This window comes from Neoarius graeffei, chromosome 12 (genome assembly GCF_027579695.1).
Source record: "Neoarius graeffei isolate fNeoGra1 chromosome 12, fNeoGra1.pri, whole genome shotgun sequence".
In the NCBI taxonomy this organism is placed as follows: Eukaryota; Metazoa; Chordata; class Actinopteri; order Siluriformes; family Ariidae; genus Neoarius; species Neoarius graeffei.
Window position 1 is genome coordinate 2,407,611 of NC_083580.1, and position 20,295 is coordinate 2,427,905.

A 20,295-nucleotide genomic window follows, 5' to 3' on the forward strand; every position below is an offset into this window, starting at 1 on the left:
ATAATAATAATTTTAAAAAAAAAACATTCTTGGCGGCACGGTGGTGTAGTGGTTAGCGCTGTCGCCTCACAGCAAGAAGGTCCGGGTTCGAGCCCCGTGGCCGGCGAGGGCCTTTCTGTGCGGAGTTTGCATGTTCTCCCCGTGTCCGCGTGGGTTTCCTCCGGGTGCTCCGGTTTCCCCCACAGTCCAAAGACATGCAGGTTAGGTTAACTGGTGACTCTAAATTGAGCGTAGGTGTGAATGTGAGTGTGAATGGTTGTCTGTGTCTATGTGTCAGCCCTGTGATGACCTGGCGACTTGTCCAGGGTGAACCCCGCCTTTCGCCCGTAGTCAGCTGGGATAGGATCCAGCTCGCCTGCGACCCTGTAGAACAGGATAAAGCAGCTAGAGATAATGAATGATGAGAAAACATTCTTACCATCAAATACTTTCATTCCATTTATTATTTTGTTGCTGTTTTGTGGTTTTGTTTTCAAGTAGAGTTTTTATTTCGTCCTCGGTTGGTTCAGCAACATGCGCCGCTATTTTGTTTTTCTCTACTCACGGTATATGACCTGATATCCTAGTAGTAGAGTAGCCAATCAGAGCATAGGATTGCTCATATCCAGTGGATGTGGAGGGAATAAAGGGATTTATTCTGATGTCTTATGAAATGTGCAAATGGTGTCTGTGAGGTTCGTGACTGTGATGATTTACGCATGTGGTTTGCAGATACCAAGCTCGTATTGAATACATTTGCGGTAAAATTCTGTCTAAAACTTCTTTCAAATTCTGTACGAACGGTTTAATAAAAGAACTCGAACCGAATTCCAGCTTAATCCGAGCAAACGTGTTCGGAACCCGGCGAAGACGGCGAGGTTTCGACACGTTTGGCTCGCTCGAGAACACAATGACGAGACGGGTCTAATAGAAAATAAAACTTCTGCTGTATAAAAGATCTATCAGACATCCATACAAACATCTATCATAAAGTGTACAAAATGCGTTTTTCATAGATATTTAAATACACATAATTCCACTTTCAATATATTACATATCCTGAAACACACAAGTGTGCTTATTATTTATATTTATACATTTCTCAGATATATGTGTATTTATATATAAGTGGTAGACACGTGAGGTGTACAGAGACGCCAGAACGAGACGGAGAACGTCTCCATGGGCCACCTTCTCTCCACGTTTTTGTATTTCAGTGAAAAACAACAACAACAACAAGGTGCTGTGTCCCTCATGTGCGTGCATGTGTGTGTGTGTGTTTAAGGCCGTGTTTTTCCGCACGTCTCCTGTTTTCACATTTCCATAAAAACTCAGTTTGTCACTTCCTGTTTTGCCATGTTTTACTGGTTCCGTATGAACAAATCAGTCTCTGATGATGAAACTCGGTTGCGTCTCAAATGTGGTTCTGTGTTAGTGCTTGAGACGGATTTCAGATTTCTGTAAAAAAAAAACAAATCTCACTTCTCAGCTGTGTTCAGTCTCTTGGATTTGATGAAGGCCATGCCGTGTGTGCGCATGTGCGTGTTTAAAGCTGGCTCCGTGTCGAACGTCTTGCCGCACACTCTGCACTGCGTGTCCGGCACATTCGGAGAGTTCTCCTGCTGCTCGGCGCTCGGAGGCTCCTTCATCTTGTGCACGATGAAGAGGTGGCGCGCGAGCGAGTGGCGTGACGTGTAGCACAGGCCACACTCGGGGCACTGGTGTGACGAGCCGTCCGTCTTGTGCGACGGGAGATGCTTCTGGAAATGCGCCAGCTCGGTGGTGGAGAAGCTGCACACGGCGCACCTGTGAGTCTTCAACACGCTCACCTTCAGCTTCTTCATGGGCTGAGGGCACGAGGAGCCAGTGCGCTCATGGCTGGGAATCCCTTCATGTCGCTCTTCCTCGTCGTCTTCCTCTTCTTCAGCATCCTCTCCGTCAGAGTTGAGCTTTCGTTTTGGACTGCGTACCTGCTCACACAAACAATGACGTTACTCAAATTCTGCGATTGAAGTCTCAAAGTCGTCTTACTACCTTTTTGTTTACGGAGGGAACATTATGTGCGTTCAGAATCGGGTTTCGTTCAGAACTGGATTTCTCAGGTTCATAAAAAGTCACAGAGATTTTATAAAAAGTCCTCACTGTAATCCACGACGTCTCAGAAAAGCATATTGTCACAATTTATCATGATATCAATATCATATCAGCCCGATAATAAGGTTTATAAACATCACAGTTGCTTTTTTTTAAATAAATAAAACGTGGGTTTTCAGCTCATCTGACCCTAAGGCCGATTGCTGTGGCGAGGCGTCCGTCGTCCACAATTCAGTTAAATCCTATCTCCTCCGTCAGTTCTCCACGGATTTCCGTTCCGATTGTTTTGTTTGAAAGAACTCATCACTCTGCACAAAACTTAGTTGTTGTTTTGTCAGATTTTTTGCTAACGAGTTACTAATTAGGCCAAATTCAGAAATTTTCCAGGCCTCTCACTAGAATTGTATCTCCTCTCTGATTTCTCATCCGATTCCAGTTCTGATCGATGTTTTGTGTCGATCTTCCCTTGAGGAACAAAACTTGGTTGGTTGGTTGGTTGTTGGTGTTGTAAACAATTTGTTTACAACTGTTTTTTTTAGTTAAATTGTGTCTCCTCCCTCAGTTCTCAATGGATTTCAGTTCTGAAAGAACTCGACCTTCTGCACAAAACTTGTTCATTGTGTTGTCAAATTTTTTGCTAACAAATTAGCCATTAGGTCACTTAACACATTTCCTTCTGACTAGAATTGTATCTCCTCTCTCATTTATCATCCGATTTCAGTTCTGATCGATGTTTTGGGTCGATCGTCCCTCGGGGAACAAACTTTAGTCCTTTGTGGATGTTCCTGTTGTAAACAGTTTGTCGTGGAGGTTGGTCCTCTCTCACATTGTCCCATTTCAGTTCTGTTTGACGTTTTGGTCATCAGGGTTGTTTTGATGGCAGGACAGATGAGCTGCTACGTCTTTGACGTTCTGAGGGGTTTTTTTTAGGAAATATTTTCAGGATCTGATCACACAGCAGATTGATTGCTCATTAAAAGCTTATTTATTGATCCAGATTTGTTTCCGAACATCCAGTTTGATTTCCTGTTATGATGATGTTTTTGGACATTTTCTCTTGAGGTCATTGGTTTTTAAATCATTAACACGAACCTAAATGACGGATGAAGCTGAAGTGTAAACAGGAGCATTTTTAAAGATGTTTTATTCCTCCAACTCCTCCACACGTACAGGACCAACACTAACAGAGCAGCGTTACGTTCCTCTGAGCTGAAACGCGTAATAAAGGGAAGGTGATGACAGAAATGCAGGTTTAATGGCTCTCATTCTGTACAGAGAGTAAAAAAATAAAAAATAAAATAAAATAAATCACCTGGTCTTTAACAGTGGACTCCTCCATGCTGCTGGACTCCACCACTGACTTCCTCTCCACTTCCTTAACGCCATGCATCAGCTGGATGTGTTTCTCCAACAGCAGCCTCTTAGTGAAAGTGCGTTTGGAGTCCGGACAGTGACTGAGGGAAGAAATCCGTACAGAAGCCGCTGTGTTACTCAAAAACATCGTCACAGCTACACAAACTAAATCCAAAACCTTGAAACGGTGATTAAAAATCTTTGTAACAGCGATTTCTTTCTCTAAAAACTACTCAGGCTAAATCTGAATAAAAATTTGTCGGTCTCTTGTTACTATAAAAATAATAAAAGTGAGGAATTTGTTTAACATCTACCACATTTTTTTATCTTATTTAATTTGTAATAACATTCATTCATTCATTCATAGATTTATAACCAGTTTATCGTTTGCCAATATTTTACAGACAGTAATCTATAAATATAAACCACTTTCAGATTTTGGACTCGGAATAAAAAAAGTGCGATGGAGTTTTTTTTTTCATCCTTAAAATTGAAATACACAAGAATTGATGAAAAAATTAAAACCGGTTACAACTTAATTTTGCTAACATTTACGTATTTTATTTACAAAGAAGAGCGACAGGCGGACTCGGCGATACTCACGGACAGGAGTAAACTTTCCGAACGCCTTTATGTTTGATCCGATTATGTCTGCAGAGACTGTGTGAGGAACTAAATGACTTGTCGCACTGACGGCATGGATGTTTCTTCAGTTGCTGCAGAGAGAAAAAGAGAAAAATACAGAAACATTTAAACACTCTGCTGTATTGATCAGACTACACCATATTTCTGTCTTTCATGATGATCAGATATTTCACAGTTATTCCACGAAGGCAAGGCAAGGCAAGGCAAGGCAAGTTTATTTATATAGCACATTTCATACACAATGGCAGTTCAATGTGCTTTACAGAAGCAAAAACAAAAACAGTAAACAATAGAGAAATAAAATTACATAAAATAATTTTATTTTTAATCTAAAACAATTAATTAAAAGAATTAAAAGAAAATAATAAGAATTAAACAACAGTAGAACTAAAATAATAAAATACCAAAAAAGAAAAAAGGAGAAAAAGAAAAAGAAACCAGCGGAATAAAATAGAATAAAATTAAAGTAAATTTAAAACATGCAGAGAAAGTAAAGATTATAAAAAATGTAAAAATATTAATTATTTAACAGAAAGCATCTGAAAACAGCTTGGTCTATAACCTAGATTTGAAGCTGCCAACAGCAGGAGCATTTTTAATGTCCTCTGGCAGTTGGTTCCATAGCTGCACTGCATAGTAGCTAAAAGCTGCTTCACCACACTTTGTTTTAACAACTGGTTTTACCAGTAAATTTTTCTGTTGCGATCTGGTAGATCTGATTGGGTTAGGCCGCTGCAACATATCAGAGAGGTAATTGGGCCCTGTACCATTTAGAGATTTGTACACCAGCAGCAATGCTTTAAAGTCAATTCTGTAGCTTACTGGAAGCCAGTGAAGGGACCTTAGAATTGGAGTAATGTGCTCTGTTCTTTTTGTTCGTGTGAGAACCCTCACCGCTGCATTTTGAACCAGCTGAAGTCGTTTGATGGTCTTTTTTGGCAGGCCTGTGAAAAGGCCATTGCAGTAATCAACCCTACTAGAGATGAAGGCATGTATTAGTTTTTCCAGATCATTTTTTGACATAAGTCCTCTTAGTTTGGAAATGTTTTTTAGGTGATAAAATGCCGTTTTAGTGATTGCTTTCATGTGACTGTCAAAGTTTAGCTCGCTGTCAATGAAAACACCAAGATTTTTAACCATTTCTTTAGTTTTAATCCCTTTTGTGTCAAGAATAGTGGTAATCCTGAGTCTTTCATCTTTTTTTCCAAATAGAATTACTTCTGTTTTATCTGTGTTCAACTGAAGAAAATTTTGTGACATCCAGCTATTGATTTGATCGATGCACTGGTAGAGACATTTAAGGGGGGCATAGTCATTTGGTGATAGAGCAAAATAAATTTGGGCATCATCTGCATAGCAGTGATACAAAATTGAATTTTTATTGATAATTTGCCCAAGTGGGAGCATATAAAGGTTGAAAAGTAATCGAGAACACGAAATCGAGTTGTACATGAGCTGATAGCCGACGAGGCGCATATGGCTATCAGCTCATGTACGACTCGATTTCATGGAATAACTGTTTTATTCTATCCACATTCACTGCATTTTAAGAAACAGAGCATTTTTATTTTTTGCAAATTCAATAAATACAACCCCGATTCCAAAAAAGTTGGGACAAAGTACAAATTGTAAATAAAAATGGAATGCAATGATGTGGAAGTTTCAAAATTCCATATTTTATTCAGAATAGAACATAGATGACACATCAAATGTTTAAACTGAGAAAATGTATCATTTAAAGAGAAAAATTAGGTGATTTTAAATTTCATGACAACAACATCTCAAAAAAGTTGGGACAAGGCCATGTTTCCCACTGTGAGACATCCCCTTTTCTCTTTACAACAGTCTGTAAACGTCTGGGGACTGAGGAGACAAGTTGCTCAAGTTTAGGGATAGGAATGTTAACCCATTCTTGTCTAATGTAGGATTCTAGTTGCTCAACTGTCTTAGGTCTTTTTTGTCATATCTTCCGTTTTATGATGCGCCAAATGTTTTCTATGGGTGAAAGATCTGGACTGCAGCCTGGCCAGTTCAGTACCCGGACCCTTCTTCTACGCAGCCATGATGCTGTAATTGATGCAGTATGTGGTTTGGCATTGTCATGTTGGAAAATGCAAGGTCTTCCGTGAAAGAGACGTCGTCTGGATGGGAGCATATGTTGCTCTAGAACCTGGATATACCTTTCAGCATTGATGGTGTCTTTCCAGATGTGTAAGCTGCCCATGCCACATGCACTAATGCAACCCCATACCATCAGAGATGCAGGCTTCTGAACTGAGCGCTGATAACAACTTGGGTCGTCCTTCTCCTCTTTAGTCCGAATGACACGGCGTCCCTGATTTCCATAAAGAACTTCAAATTTTGATTCGTCTGACCACAGAACAGTTTTCCACTTTGCCACAGTCCATTTTAAATGAGCCTTGGCCCAGAGAAGACGTCTGCGCTTCTGGATCATGTTTAGATACGGCTTCTTCTTTGAACTATAGAGTTTTAGCTGGCAACGGCGGATGGCACGGTGAATTGTGTTCACAGATAATGTTCTCTGGAAATATTCCTGAGCCCATTTTGTGATTTCCAATACAGAAGCATGCCTGTATGTGATGCAGTGCCGTCTAAGGGCCCGAAGATCACGGGCACCCAGTATGGTTTTCCGGCTTTGACCCTTACGCACAGAGATTCTTCCAGATTCTCTGAATCTTTTGATGATATTATGCACTGTAGATGATGATATGTTCAAACTCTTTGCAATTTTACACTGTCGAACTCCTTTCTGATATTGCTCCACTATTTGTCGGCGCAGAATTAGGGGGATTGGTGATCCTCTTCCCATCTTTACTTCTGAGAGCCGCTGCCACTCCAAGATGCTCTTTTTATACCCAGTCATGTTAATGACCTATTGCCAATTGACCTAATGAGTTGCAATTTGGTCCTCCAGCTGTTCCTTTTTTGTACCTTTAACTTTTCCAGCCTCTTATTGCCCCTGTCCCAACTTTTTTGAAATGTGTTGCTGTCATGAAATTTCAAATGAGCCAATATTTGGGGGCATTGTGGCTCAGGTGGATTGGGGGCATTGTGGCTCAGGTGGATAAGGCGTCATACCATAAATCCGGGGACCCGGGTTCGATTCCGACCCGAGGTCATTTCCCGATCCCTCCCCGTCTCTCTCTCCCGCTCATTTCCTGTCTCTACACTGTCCTATCCAATAAAGGTGAAAAAAGCCCAAAAAAATCTTTAAAAAAAAATGAGCCAATATTTGGCATGAAATTTCAAAATGTCTCACTTTCGACATTTGATATGTTGTCTATGTTCTATTGTGAATACAATATCAGTTTTTGAGATTTGTAAATTATTGCATTCCATTTTTATTTACAATTTGTACTTTGTCCCAACTTTTTTGGAATCGGGGTTGTAAAAACTTTATACAAAACGTCTGACAAAATCATTTCCACTTAGAATGTAAACAAACCGGCGAAATGACAGGAGCAATTTGAGAAAAATGCGATAATAATAATAATTCTTGAAAAATTAAAAAGATACGTTCTTACCATCAAATACTTTCATTCCATATTTTGTTGCTTTCTTTTTGTATTTTTGGGGGGTTTTGTTTTCGAGTTTTTATTTCGTCTTCGATTGGTTTAGTAACACGCGCTGCCATTTTCTTCTTCTTCTTCTACTTTAGGGTTTTTAGCGGTTTGGTGCCACCGACTGGGCTGGAGTGTCGAACAGGCGATATTGGGAGAAAAAAAACCCTGTATTCTTTTAGCTATTTCTGTTTCTTTTAAATACTTGATAACAAAGTGATATATCTGATTTGATGCGCTCTGCCATTTTGTTTTTCTCTACTCAGGGTATATGAGCTGATAACCTAGTAGTAGAGTAGCCAATCAGAGCACACGATTGCTCAAATCCAGTGAACATGTGGTTTTTCTATAAGGAGAAACGTGTTTATGTCACATTTTAAAGGAAGGAGTCTCCAGTGTGAGCGCTTTGTAATGGTCAGAGGTGAAGCTGTAACTTTAAGGATAGAGGAGTTTACACTTTGTGGTTTATCGGTAACACAACAAGCTGCGTAAATTTATTGTCTTATAAACTTCAAGAGAGAGAAAAAAAGAGTCTTGTGAAGGAACGACCGTCAGTGAGAACAGGAATTAACCTGTTCCATGACATTAAATGTAACTCATCTCATCATCATCTCTAGCCGCTTTATCCTGTCCTACAGGGTCGCAGGCAAGCTGGCGCCTATCCCAGCTGACTACGGGCGAAAGGCGGGGTTCACCCTGGACAAGTCGCCAGGTCATCACAGGGCTGACACATAGACACAGACAACCATTCACACTCACATTCACACCTACGCTCAATTTAGAGTCACCAGTTAACCTAACCTGCATGTCTTTGGACTGTGGGGGAAACCGGAGCACCCGGAGGAAACCCACGCGGACACGGGGAGAACATGCAAACTCCGCACAGAAAGGCCCTCGCCGGCCACGGGGCTCAAACCCGGACCTTCTTGCTGTGAGGCGACAGCGCTAACCACTACACCACCGTGCCGCCCTAAATGTAACTATAAATGGATAAATATATATATCACTCTTTTAAAAGAGGAATAAAACACTTCAGGATGGTAACAGTATCTCGGCTTCATCACACCACCCTGTCGTTGATTATTTCCCAATAACCTCATGTTGTGAAGTCTTATATTCTTTACAGAGCAATGGCTTTGTTTAAAATAGGTTTTTAAAAAAGTAGGATTTGATTAGTGAGCGATATGAATAGATATTACCAATTAACTTAAAAAAACAACCACAATTAAACTCCATTACTGAGTAAACGCTCGGTTCAAAGCCCGCTAGCGTGGCGTATTAGCATATTTTATTAGCCTGGTATAGCACTGGGTTTCCTGGCTTCATTACCTTCCCATGCTCTCTCTTCATATGAGCGATGAAGACTTCTCTCTGTGTGAAGAGACGATCGCACTCCTTACACGTCCAGCCAGGACACGAGGATGACACGGATGACGAGACGGGCTTTTTGTGGACGTCGGTCCTGTTTCCGGTTTTCTTCACAGGAGACGAGGGCTTCTTGTCCCCTTTGTCCAGGCTGTTTAAGGAACCCGGCTCTTTGCTGTTGGAGTTCTGGGTCAAGGAGTTAATCGGCTTGCTGCTGAGCGGGAGATTAATGCTGAGGTTCGGTGGACCGTCGATGGTCTTAAGCGTCCCGTGTGTTGACTGTAAAGAGAGAACGGAGACACGTTAAGGATCAGTGTGAGGATACTGAACACAGAAACAGTGTGACTGATATCCAGAAAGAGTCTTTAACATTTCTGCGCTCTTTTCCGTCATCACCTTGATATGATCCAGCATGAGCTGCTTCTGGGCGTAGTGCATGGAGCAATCCGGACATTTGAAGACAGACACTTTCTGACTAGAAAGGTGCTGGTCGAAGTGTGTGTAGAGCAGAATCTGCTGGGTGAAAACTGTGTCGCACATGGAGCATTTGTAGATCAACCTGCAACAAACAAAAAACAGGAAAAAGTGACCATTATGGAAAAAATAATAAAACACCAGGCCCCATGCTCTTACAGGAAAACAATCAGGTGTGACGAAAAGTTACTGCTCCCACCGCAAACTCAATTAGCTATTGTACTTTTTTTTATCCATTTACTGCATTTAATGTTCTGGAACGTCAGTGAAACAAGTAATGTTATAGCAGAAACTTACATTAGATCAGTGATAACCAGTCGGTCCATCATCATCCTTTCTTTTAGCCATATTAACAAGAAACCACAAAGATACAAAAGTCCTGACACTGGAGACTCCTTCCATAAATGCTAAATATTTAACAGTTATTCCATGAAATGAAGTCGTACATGAGCTGATAGCCGATGAGCTGCGTAGCACTGAGTTGTCTATAATCCATGTACGACGAGATTGAGTGGAATAACTGTTTTATTCTCTCCACAGTCACTGGATTTTGAGAAACAGAAGATTTTTATTTTTTGCAAATTCCATAAATAAAAACTTTATACAAAACGTCCGACAAAATCATTTCCGCTTAGAATGCAAACAAACTGGCAAAATGACAGGAGCAATTTGTGAAAAATGCGATAATAATAATAATTCTTGAAAAATAAAAAAGAGATACATTCTTACCATCAAAGACTTTTATTCCATATTTTGTTGCTTTTTTATTTTGGGGGTTTTCTTTTTCTTATTCTTTTTCTTCTTTAGGGTTTTTTTGGTGGTTGGCAAACCAATTTAAAGGTGCGTAACTGCCACCGACTGGGCTGGAGTGTGGAACAGGAGATACTGGGGGGGAAAAAACTATATTCTTTTAGCTATTTCTGTTTCTTTTAAATACTTGATAACAATTTTGGGGGGGTTTGTTTTCGAGTAGAGTTTATTTCATCCTCAGTTGGTTCAGCAGCACGCTTCGCCATTTTATTTTTCTCTACTCACAGTATATGAGCTGATATCCTAGTAGTAGAATAGCCAATCAGAGCGCGCGATTGCTCATATCCAGTGAATGTGGATAGAATAATAATGATTACACATACAGGACACTTTTTCCATGGAATAAAAACATGTGTTCTATTCCCTTCTAGCAGGTTTCATTCATTTGGTTTGATAGCATGCAATATTGTTAGCATATCGCTTATCCTACGTGTATTACTGTACATCACTCTACCCAATGGAGAATGAGCGCTGAATATGGTTTACGATATTGCACGGTTGTCAAGAAAACATTACATCACACATCGGAGCTGATGCGAATATTCAATGAGAAAGTTTTCTGCTGTGCATGCGTGGAAGCATTTCTTTGTTCGCTAGGAAAGAGAAAGACGTGGTGAACACCCAAAAGGCAACCAAAACTTCATTAGATATTCTTTATGCATATTTACAAGAGAAAAACATACCAAAAGACATTCAAAAACCTGGAAAAGAGTGTGTGTATGTATAATAATAATAATAATAATATTATTATTATTATTATTATTATTATTATTGGCTTTTTTCATGGTATATCAGATATATTCCATATATCTCATCTTTGATTCATTCAGTATCATGCTAGCTGAATGGAATACATCTGACAGATCACTCAACTCCATCCAATATTATCTAAATGTTAAATGTTAGCATCTTATTTTAATTGTTAGATAAACGTGCCTTAAATGATTGAATAACAAATTCTTTGTCCATCCCTGAAATTAATTCCTGGCTACACTATTGAGGATCTCCGCTTGCTAATTATATCCTAAAGATAATAATTTAAGACACTCATATCCTGTGTTTCAATCACAGTCACATCTGTTATAAAGAGGGATATTCCTGTCAAGTAACCTGGACAAAACTGGGCGTATTGAAAGACGTTCACTCACACGTGTCATCGAGAGTCAATACACATGTCATGGGTCTTTAATATGGGTTGTTGAGTGGAAGTGTGATTATGTTTCCCGACAGTCACGCTGAAGCACAAAGGAGCCACCTGCTCTTTTCATTAGTGAGCGCTGATTAACGGAGGAGAAGCTGGGTGTGGAAAAAAAAAACAACATCTACAAGCTACTGTAGATAATTCGTTTCTACTCCGTCACTGTTCGGGAAACAAAACATCACAGGAGGAAGTGGATGCACAGGAACCGATTTGAGTCGCTTATTAAATTACCATGTAAAATCAGCGCTCTGTTTAATAAGCGTAAGAAGAATAAAAAAATCTGTAATCAGTGCCATCTGAATTAGCAATTTTAGCAAAACTAACAAGAGCAAATCTGCATTTATATTCTTCTTCTCAAACGAAGACTTTAGATGACACAGGAAGTGTAAAATCACACCAATGTACAGTTTGTATCTGGAATAAAGACGAGACTCACTTTGGCTCTCCAATCTTCACACCCGGGTGCTGAGTGTAGGCGTGGGAGTGAGTGCCCGGAGCAGATTTGAAGGCCATGGGGCAGATAGGGCATTTGTAGAAGATCTCACAGTGGGAGCCCTGGGTATGTGACTTGAGAGCAGCGACGTCAGCAAAAATCACGCTACAGTGGACACATCTGAGGACAAACAGAACAAGAAAAGGACTGGACCTTCAGGTATGCCTTCAGGTAAATATGCCCACAGCTATGTACATATCACCGAGACGACCATGATTATGGTTAAACCTGAAATTTCAGAGCTCCAAGCTTGCTGAACAGGGTTGCCAGGTCTGTAAGATTTTACACCATTACACCCAATATCATGCAAAATAAGTAATGAATAAATTATTCAATTTACAGGAAAATAATCAACAACAGGGTGGAGTAATGTAGATATTCCTTTTAAATAGAGTGTTTATTTCCTCTTATATCACAGCAATTTGCCAACAATCCATCTACATTTAACGTCATGGAACGGTCATGAAACAGGTTAGTTCCTGTTCTCACTTACATTATAGCAGCTGTAAACGCTCATTCCCTCACCAGCCTCTCTTTCTTCAAGGTAACAAAAGAAACCGTAATGCATAAACTCCTCCGTCCTGAAGATGTCAGAAAGCTTAAAGTTACAGCTTTACTTCTGACTGTTTCAAAGCCCTGACACTGGAGACTCCTTCCAGAAATGCTGAATAAACATTCCTTACAGAACAACTGTGACTTTTTTAATGTGTTTACGTGCAGGGTATGCTGTACAAGTCCTTGTGATTGAGATGTTACTATAGACAGGATAACGTATTAGAATGAATGCATTTGTTATAAACAGAATTCTTCAACATTTTCCGACCAATCAGAATCAAGATCTGAGCAGCACTGCGATAAAAAAACTGCTTTTAAAATTAAACGATATTGTGATATTTAAAAGTAACGTCATGCAATACTATTTAACATCTTCTTCTTTAGTGTTCTGCGTGATGGCAGATCTGGCTCTGACATATATCAGAGCTTCTAGGGAACAGTACAGTAGTGGTTTCCTGTTGCCTTTTACCGGATTATTATAGAGGTTTTCTCCTCTCAAACATTCACACCTATGGACAATTTAGAGTAGCCAGTTAACCTAACCACATGTCTTTGGGGGAAACCGGAGCACCCAGAGGAAACCCACACAGACACGAGGAGAACATGCAAACTCCACACAGAAAGGCCTCCCCCCCATCGGCCACTGGGCTCAAACCCAGAACCTTCTTGCTGTGAGGTGACAGTGCTAACCACTACACCACTGTGCTGCCCTTTTTAACATCCACATTGTGCCAAAATTGATTGCAAATTCTTAGTTTATACTGTCATTACTAAAGAAAACCTATGAGAATGAATACACTGAACCACAGAATTTAGGTTCTGTGTTTTACCCAATATAACCAACCCCAAATCCAACCCCAAACCTATGGACAAAAAAAGAATCTACAGCCAAAGAATGAAGTTATTAAAAATAAAACATCAGTCCTGGCAACACTGCTGCTGATCGTGCAATCATGACCTGTTAAACGCTTGGTCAGTACCTCAGAAAAGTGAGCCAGTCAGCAAAATGTACAATAAGAGCAAAACAGCTTCTGTCACGAAGTGATGAAATAATGAAGTAATGACCACATGAGCTGAAGCGGGGACTGACCGGTAGCCCACTCGGCGCGTGTAGTGCAGGCAGTTCTTGGTGACATGGGATTGGAAATGGACAGAGCGACAGATGGCGCCGCACTCTGGGCAGATGTACGGAGACTTGTGCTGATGGATTCGCTGATGAGAGACAAAGCTGCACTGGTTTGGCAGCAGCATTTGGCAGATGGTGCAGGTTTTCTGCAGCAGAAGGAGAATAAAAGAACGTGCTGTAAAACAATATAAGCGCTATACATAGAGATTACATTGTTTTGTGTTCGTGTCCTGTGTGTATCATACTGCATTGCATGCACATTTATTTCAGGCTGGCTTTTAAAAAAGCTTCAAAGGGGATCTATGGCATTCGAACATACTTGTCCACTCGACTCAGCAGCCTGTTGATAGTGCATGGCCAGAGACGACTCGTCCTGAAACACCTCATTACACTCCAAGCACTTGAGATTCGATCGACACACTCGGGAAGCATCTTCATCCAGGGGCATGGCAGCCACTACAGGAACCGAAGAAGGTGCCGAGATCACTGTTGTTTCACTTTTCCCCTGACTTCCTGCAGAAGAACTGTGACCTGTAGTTGAAGTAGGGGCACTAGACGTCACCGATGGGGCCAAGATCATCTGATCGGCAGGGATGGGCTTTAAGATTAGGTGGGAACACTGCATGACCACACCTTTGTCTTTGTGTCCTCTGGCATGGGACAGGAGACTGCACTTGTTGTAAAAGACCAAGTTCTTGGTGCAGTGGTTACATGTGACTTCAATACGAACACTTCTTCTATCATAATGTTGAGTCAAACTTTTCTCGAGAGCAAAGGAGTCACCGCACTCAAGGCATTTATAGCCACGGGATGGTAACGAAATACATGCTGAGGAAGGAGGGCAAAGGTTGGGAACATACACCGGCACAGGGTTGATGCTGCTCAAGACCTTGTTGAAGGCCTCAACGACTGAACTCTGGGAACTGGCCAGCACTTGCACACGGGACACTTTCTTAGAAGATTGGTTGGCCATCATGGCTTGTTTGATAGGTTGCTGGGGTTTAGACAGAGCCTGATGGAGGTCGGAGGCAGATGTTGCTTGGGGAAGGAGGTTCAAGTTGGTAAGATGGACAGTCTTTGGCACAAGTTTGGTGCTGGCGAGGCTGGAAGCAGGTACCACGACGGTTTGTTGCTGAATAGCATTGGCAGCTTTGAGGATGGCACTGCTGGCACTTTGAACAGATGCAGCAGGTATGACTGTGGCTTTTACTGTTGTATTGTTGGCCAATTTTAGGTTGATTACCTGGGAGCCGGCAGTTTTTACTGCAGACACCGGTAGGAAGGCAGTAGCAACAGGTTTGATGGTCATTTGCTTTGTGACTTCAATGGTTGAACCTCCGGAAGTCGCCACCACAGTGGTAGGGAGTGCTGATCGGGTAGGAGATGATAAAACAGAGTTTGATGTGGGGGAAGACAAGAAGGAAGACACCACAATGGATCCTGAGTCGATACCCTTCTTTAGACCTTCAGGGTCAAACTCTGGCAGCACCCTGGTGACAGTCCTCTTGATCTGGCCTGAAGATGTCTTGATGGTTTTAATGCGCACTTTAGGAATGACAGGGGTGGATCCTGCAGGGGATGATGGAGACCCTTTGCTGCTGTTCTCGCTGGTAACGCTACAAGGACTCTCAGGCTGTTTGGAAAGCATTTTCTTGGCAAGCTCCAGAGCTGCCTCTTGCTCTGGGATCTTTTCTGTCACCTTTGGACTCTCCTTAGCCTCTTTTGGAGAGTCCTGTTTACTGACAGTGGGTTCAGCAGCTGTCAAGTCTGTACTGGCCTTTTTCGCACTAAGAGCAGCAATAGCAGCAATGCAGGATGAGAGCTTGGCTGATGTTTTAGCCTTGGTTTGAGACAAGTTGGTCATACACAACCCAACAACTGGTTCCCTTGCTTCTTTTCCATCTTGGCCATTGAGTACCTCTTTGAGTTGGTCCTCTGTTTTTCTTAGTTTTGGAGGATCATAGGCATTTGGGTTTCCTAAAGTACCGTTGGTATTCGTGTGTTCAGTTTTTGAATGTTTGTAATTGCCATCAGTTCCCATCTTAGACGGACCATTGCCTGAAAGGTTAGAAGGAACGTCTTCTTGCTTAGAGCCAAGTCCTGTAAGAGGATTTGGTCTGAAGCAAGGTAAACTGTTTTGCCTGTCCAAAGGGTCATCTACTTCAATCTTGTCATCATCATCAAATTCGTCAGCACTGGAAATGGGACTAAACTGGTTATACCTGGAGCCAGTCATTTCTGTTTCATGATTTCCACCTTTTTGAAGCTTCTCACCATCTTTGCTAAATCTGTTGTTTGGTGACATGGCAATGAACCCGTTGTGCATTCCGTTTCCAACTGAGGAATGGATATCTTTGTCTGAAAGTGAGTGATCGTTGGCATCAATGTTTCGAACATTCTTGACAATAACGCTCACTCCGACATCTGGTGTTGAGGGAACGTGGGAGTCCTCATCATGGTGGACGTTTTGTTTGAGCTGCACCTCGTGGTCATCATGGCCAGATTCGATAGCGGCCTTGGGGTCGACCATATCAGGAATGTCAAAGGCCGCAAGTAGATCATCGAAGTCCGGGGTTTTCATGTCACCCATGGTCTTATGAAAATGAGCTAAAACCCTTTTGAAAGAAAAACAGATAAAGAATAAATATAATGTTAATTTGGCATCGAAACAATTACACCCTGTATTAAATTATAGTATCACCTGAAAAGACACTTGAATTACAAATGGAAAGTTTCCCTCGAGAACCACATACACTGCAGCAGTGTATAAGGATCACTATAAACCAGGTCATTTATCATATTTTGAAAAATAACCATTTTTACTGTAAAGTAATATTTTTCCACATAACATAAGACAGCATTTAGTCATTGTGTTCAAATTTACTTTGACGGAAAACTGAATTATGCGGATTTACAGATAATCCGTCCATTTGAACACAAAATCTGCTGCGTCTTTGCACCTGTCAAATGTTTTGCTTGAGGTTTAACATTCTGGAAATCCTTTCCTTCGAAATGATGTATAAATCTACAAAGGTCCAGGAATTCCCAGTTCAGAAAACACAGCATTGGGTATTTGACTTGTATTGTACCACAGCATTGTTGAATCCTGGACCGTGATTGGTCAGAAGGTGTTGATTAATTTTCCATCACAGCAGCTTTGACATTAGTGCAGCTGCACATCACAGGTTTAAATTAATGCTCTCGTTCTGATACGTTATCGTTTCTATAGTAACAGCTCATTCACAGAGGACGTGTACGGCGGACGCTCGGATTAAAAAACGAATAATCCTTCTGTAAGGAGATGTTTATTTAACATTTATGGAAGGAGTCTCCAGTGTCAGTGCTTTGCAAGGCTCAGAGGTAAAGCTGTAACTTTAAATCTTCAGGACACTTCTTTTTTGATGTTTCTTGGTAACATGACAAGGTTTTTTTTGTCTTATTAACTTCAAGAATGTGAAAAAAGAGCGCCTGGTGAGGGAACAACTGTTTACAGCTGCTATAACGTAAGTGAGAACAGGAACTAACCTGTTTTGTGGACATTCCATGACATTAAACATGACTATAAATGGATTGTTGCCAAATTGCTGCAGTATAAAAGGAATTAAACCCTATGGACTGGGGCTGTTGTAGAAAAACAATTGCCTTTGGGGTGGAACCAGTAGCTCTGCTTCATCATACTACCCTGTTGTTGATTGTTTTCCTATCACAGCCTGACACATGCTACAAGGTGTAGTTTAATGTAACCAATAATCTACACATCGAGGTGTCTTGTTCCTAAATATAAAGTACATTTTATTTATGTAGCATAAATAAAGATGAACCTACACAAATGAAACTGGTTTAATCTGGTTTAAACGAAGCATCCTAACGTGTCGTGAAGGAACACAAGCAGATGTGGTCAAATATCCTCCAAAACGGTGTTGTGATACAAAGAAAATGTCATGGGCTAATCAGGTTAGCCACCAGTGCTAACCCCACTGCTGCCTGTATTGTCGTGGTTGAGCTCACTGCAGCCAGCCTGTCCTCCATTACTGTTATTAACATCTGCACGCTCTGCACAGGCAGGGCCAAAATGGCCTTCTCCCTCCTCCTCCTCCTTCTCCTTCTCCTCCATACACACATTCATCCACAATCACAAACACATTCCAAAAACAGCAAAAAAAAAGGAGGTTATGATGAAGAAACACGAGGCAAAAGCCTCTCAAAACAAGGCCTCAAAGTGAGCCAGTGAGCAAAGCTACCAGAAAAATCAGATGCCTGAGATCACATAAAGCAACACAAGCTGATAGAATTCAGTCAGGGATCATCTCTCTCTCTCTCTCTCACATACACACACACACACACACACATACACACACACACACACACATACACACACACAGAGTAGTGAAAGCATGCAAACGAAGCACTCCTCACCCTCGCTTCCGACCATTTTTACTGCAAAACAACCTCCTTTTTCATCCTTCTTTCCTTCCTTCCTCCCCCTCAAACACACCACTCTCTCACCCTCTGCCACCACCAAACACCTCCCTCCCTCCCTCTCTCCTTTCTTCCTTCCTTCCTTTCTTGCTTTCTCTCCACTCAAAAAATCCCACTTTCCCCTCACAGCACTCATGGGTCACGTTACGCCTGACAACCAGCGGCCCGGCCTGGGCAGCCTCACTGACACTGTGATATCGTGACCCCAAATTTAAAAAATAAATAAATAAATTTTAAAAAAGCAAATGCTGCTAATGTGTGACTTTTCCCTCCTCCATCATGGCTGCTCATGCTATCCGGCCCTGTCTCGAACACGCAGGAACCTACGATGAGAAAGAGAAGCCTATGAAACCCTGACATGACCCTGCTAACGTGCACTGAGATTTCTTTTGCTCCGTGTTTTTTTGAAGCCTTGCTATCTGCCCTGTAGCACAGTGACTGCATTGTTCCTCATCTGCCTCAAACCGGTTTCAACCGGTTCCGGTCCTCTCACATAATGTGTGTGGTGCAGTGCAGCCTCACAGGACGGACACACACACACACACACACACACACACACATATAGACATTTCCGTCAGAACTGGAACATTCCTGTCAAGATAGTCATGTTAGGTCAGATTTTTTTTATTGCCAGAAACTTTGATGTCCTGAAACGTCAAGTCTTGATGATCCTGGTGTGACCTATAAACAGGATTACACACAGTTACTGAAAATAAATGCTGAAATACAGGCAAATGCGGCTCAAAGTCATTCCTGACGTCATCTACGTTAAACATGGATGGAGTTCTCATGGCCTGAGACCTCGAGTGCTCCTCTGAAGAAAAGACTAGGCCTGAAAAACAGACATGAACGCTAGTGGACAGTGAACATGCATGCGCCAGGCTCGGGAATGGGTTTATATGGATGGATGGATGGCGTTAAGATGGAAATGGAAGAAAACAAGCCAGAAACGAAGAGCATCATGCACTCTCTCTCTCTCTCTCTCTCTCTCTCTCTGTGTGTTTGTATGTGTGTGTGTTTCCTGAAAGAAGAAAAAAAGCAGATGAAGGAGGAGTAGTAAACAGTAAACACGGCTCGGTACCTGGCCTCGTTTTTGATTCTTGCCTCTCCGTTTCTACCCCATTCTGCAGCACTGGTTTTACTCCTCCGTTTTCCTGCTCTACCTCCCCCCCCTCACTCACTCACTCACTCACTCTCTCCGGTTCATGCTCCTCTCCCTTTATCCAACGTCCCTGCTTCCTCTCCTTCCTCGTCTTCTCCCAGAACAAACGAGAGAGAGAGAGAGAGAGAGAGAGAGAGTATTTTTTGTCAATTAAAATCAGCTTCTTGTCCTTCAGTCCTGGGCAATCCAAAGCATCCTGTCATCTCTAACTGAGGGAGAGAAAAGAAAAGGCCATAAACAAACACACACACACACACACACACACACACACACACACACAAATGCAAACATGCATGAACCGGTGCCTACCCTAAATCTCTTTTCTCCCTCGTCTACTAGGAATCTTCCATGATTCCAAGATCCATGCAAATGCTGCATCCCGATCCATCCAGGCCCCATTTTGTTTCTGTGTGTGTGTGTGTGTGTGTGTGTGTGTGTGTGTGTGTGTGTGTGTGTGTGTGTGTTTCAGTGTATATGTGTGTGCATGTGTTTTATTATTTTGTTTCTGATTTCTTCTCTTCCTCCTGTCCTGTGGGTCACCCTGTGTCTTCGCAGATGCAAAGGAAAAAGGGGGCAGTGTTCGACAGGCAGCTCTGGCCTTTTGTTTGCGTGTGTGTGTGTGTGTGTGTGTGTCAGAAGAGACAGTACTGGCTCGCAAATGCAACCAGCTGCAGAAGCCAGAGAGCTGCGGGGCGATAGGAGAGGTTAGAAATAAACAAATAAATAAATAAGAAAGGATTAGAAGATGGAATCTTGTGTACCTTCATAATAATAAAAAAAAAAAAAGAACAAAGGCCCGTCGTCATGGCGGCTGGGGAGCTGCAACGGCTCTGCAGGGGTGGTGTGTGTGTGTGTGTGTGTGTGTGTGTGTGTGTGTGTGTGTGTGTGTGTGTAATCAGGGCCTGGTCTTGAGACTCACCGAGCTGCTGGGTAATAATATATAATCACACCTCACTCATTACAGCAGGAGATTTGTGT

The 20,295-nt window shown here is 41.8% G+C and overlaps 1 protein-coding gene across 4 annotated transcripts; it reads right to left on the bottom strand.

Moving 5' to 3' along the window:
- Nucleotides 1-1,052: 1,052 nt before the first annotated feature.
- On the bottom strand, nt 1,053-19,818 carry znf532 (zinc finger protein 532). 4 transcript variants are annotated; one of them, XM_060935337.1, is made up of 10 exons: nt 19,627-19,818; nt 19,349-19,526; nt 13,996-16,291; nt 13,641-13,822; nt 11,939-12,115; nt 9,414-9,576; nt 8,982-9,296; nt 4,030-4,142; nt 3,386-3,527; nt 1,053-1,949 (listed from the first exon to the last, which is right to left on the bottom strand). In XM_060935337.1, exons 2-10 carry the CDS (start codon nt 19,360-19,362, stop codon nt 1,458-1,460), a joined length of 3,894 nt encoding a protein of 1,297 aa, XP_060791320.1. In that variant the 5' UTR covers nt 19,363-19,526; nt 19,627-19,818; the 3' UTR covers nt 1,053-1,457. The 4 variants fall into 4 exon arrangements, with proteins under 4 accessions (XP_060791320.1, XP_060791323.1, XP_060791322.1 ...); XM_060935340.1 differs by lacking the exon at nt 19,349-19,526; XM_060935339.1 differs by lacking the exons at nt 19,349-19,526; nt 19,627-19,818 and adding an exon at nt 18,093-18,172.
- Between the last annotated feature and the right edge of the window lie 477 nt (nt 19,819-20,295).

Coding starts and splice junctions, on each gene's coding strand:
- znf532 (XM_060935336.1), bottom strand. CDS start 17,539: ATGCTTCGTTTAAACCAGATTAAACCAGTTTCATTTGT. Junction 16,292..17,501: donor ATTAAACCAGTTTCATTTGT/GTAGGTTCATCT, acceptor TTCTTTCAAAAG/GGTTTTAGCTCATTTTCATA. Junction 3,528..4,029: donor CGGAAAGTTTACTCCTGTCC/GTGAGTATCGCC, acceptor TTCTTCCCTCAG/TCACTGTCCGGACTCCAAAC.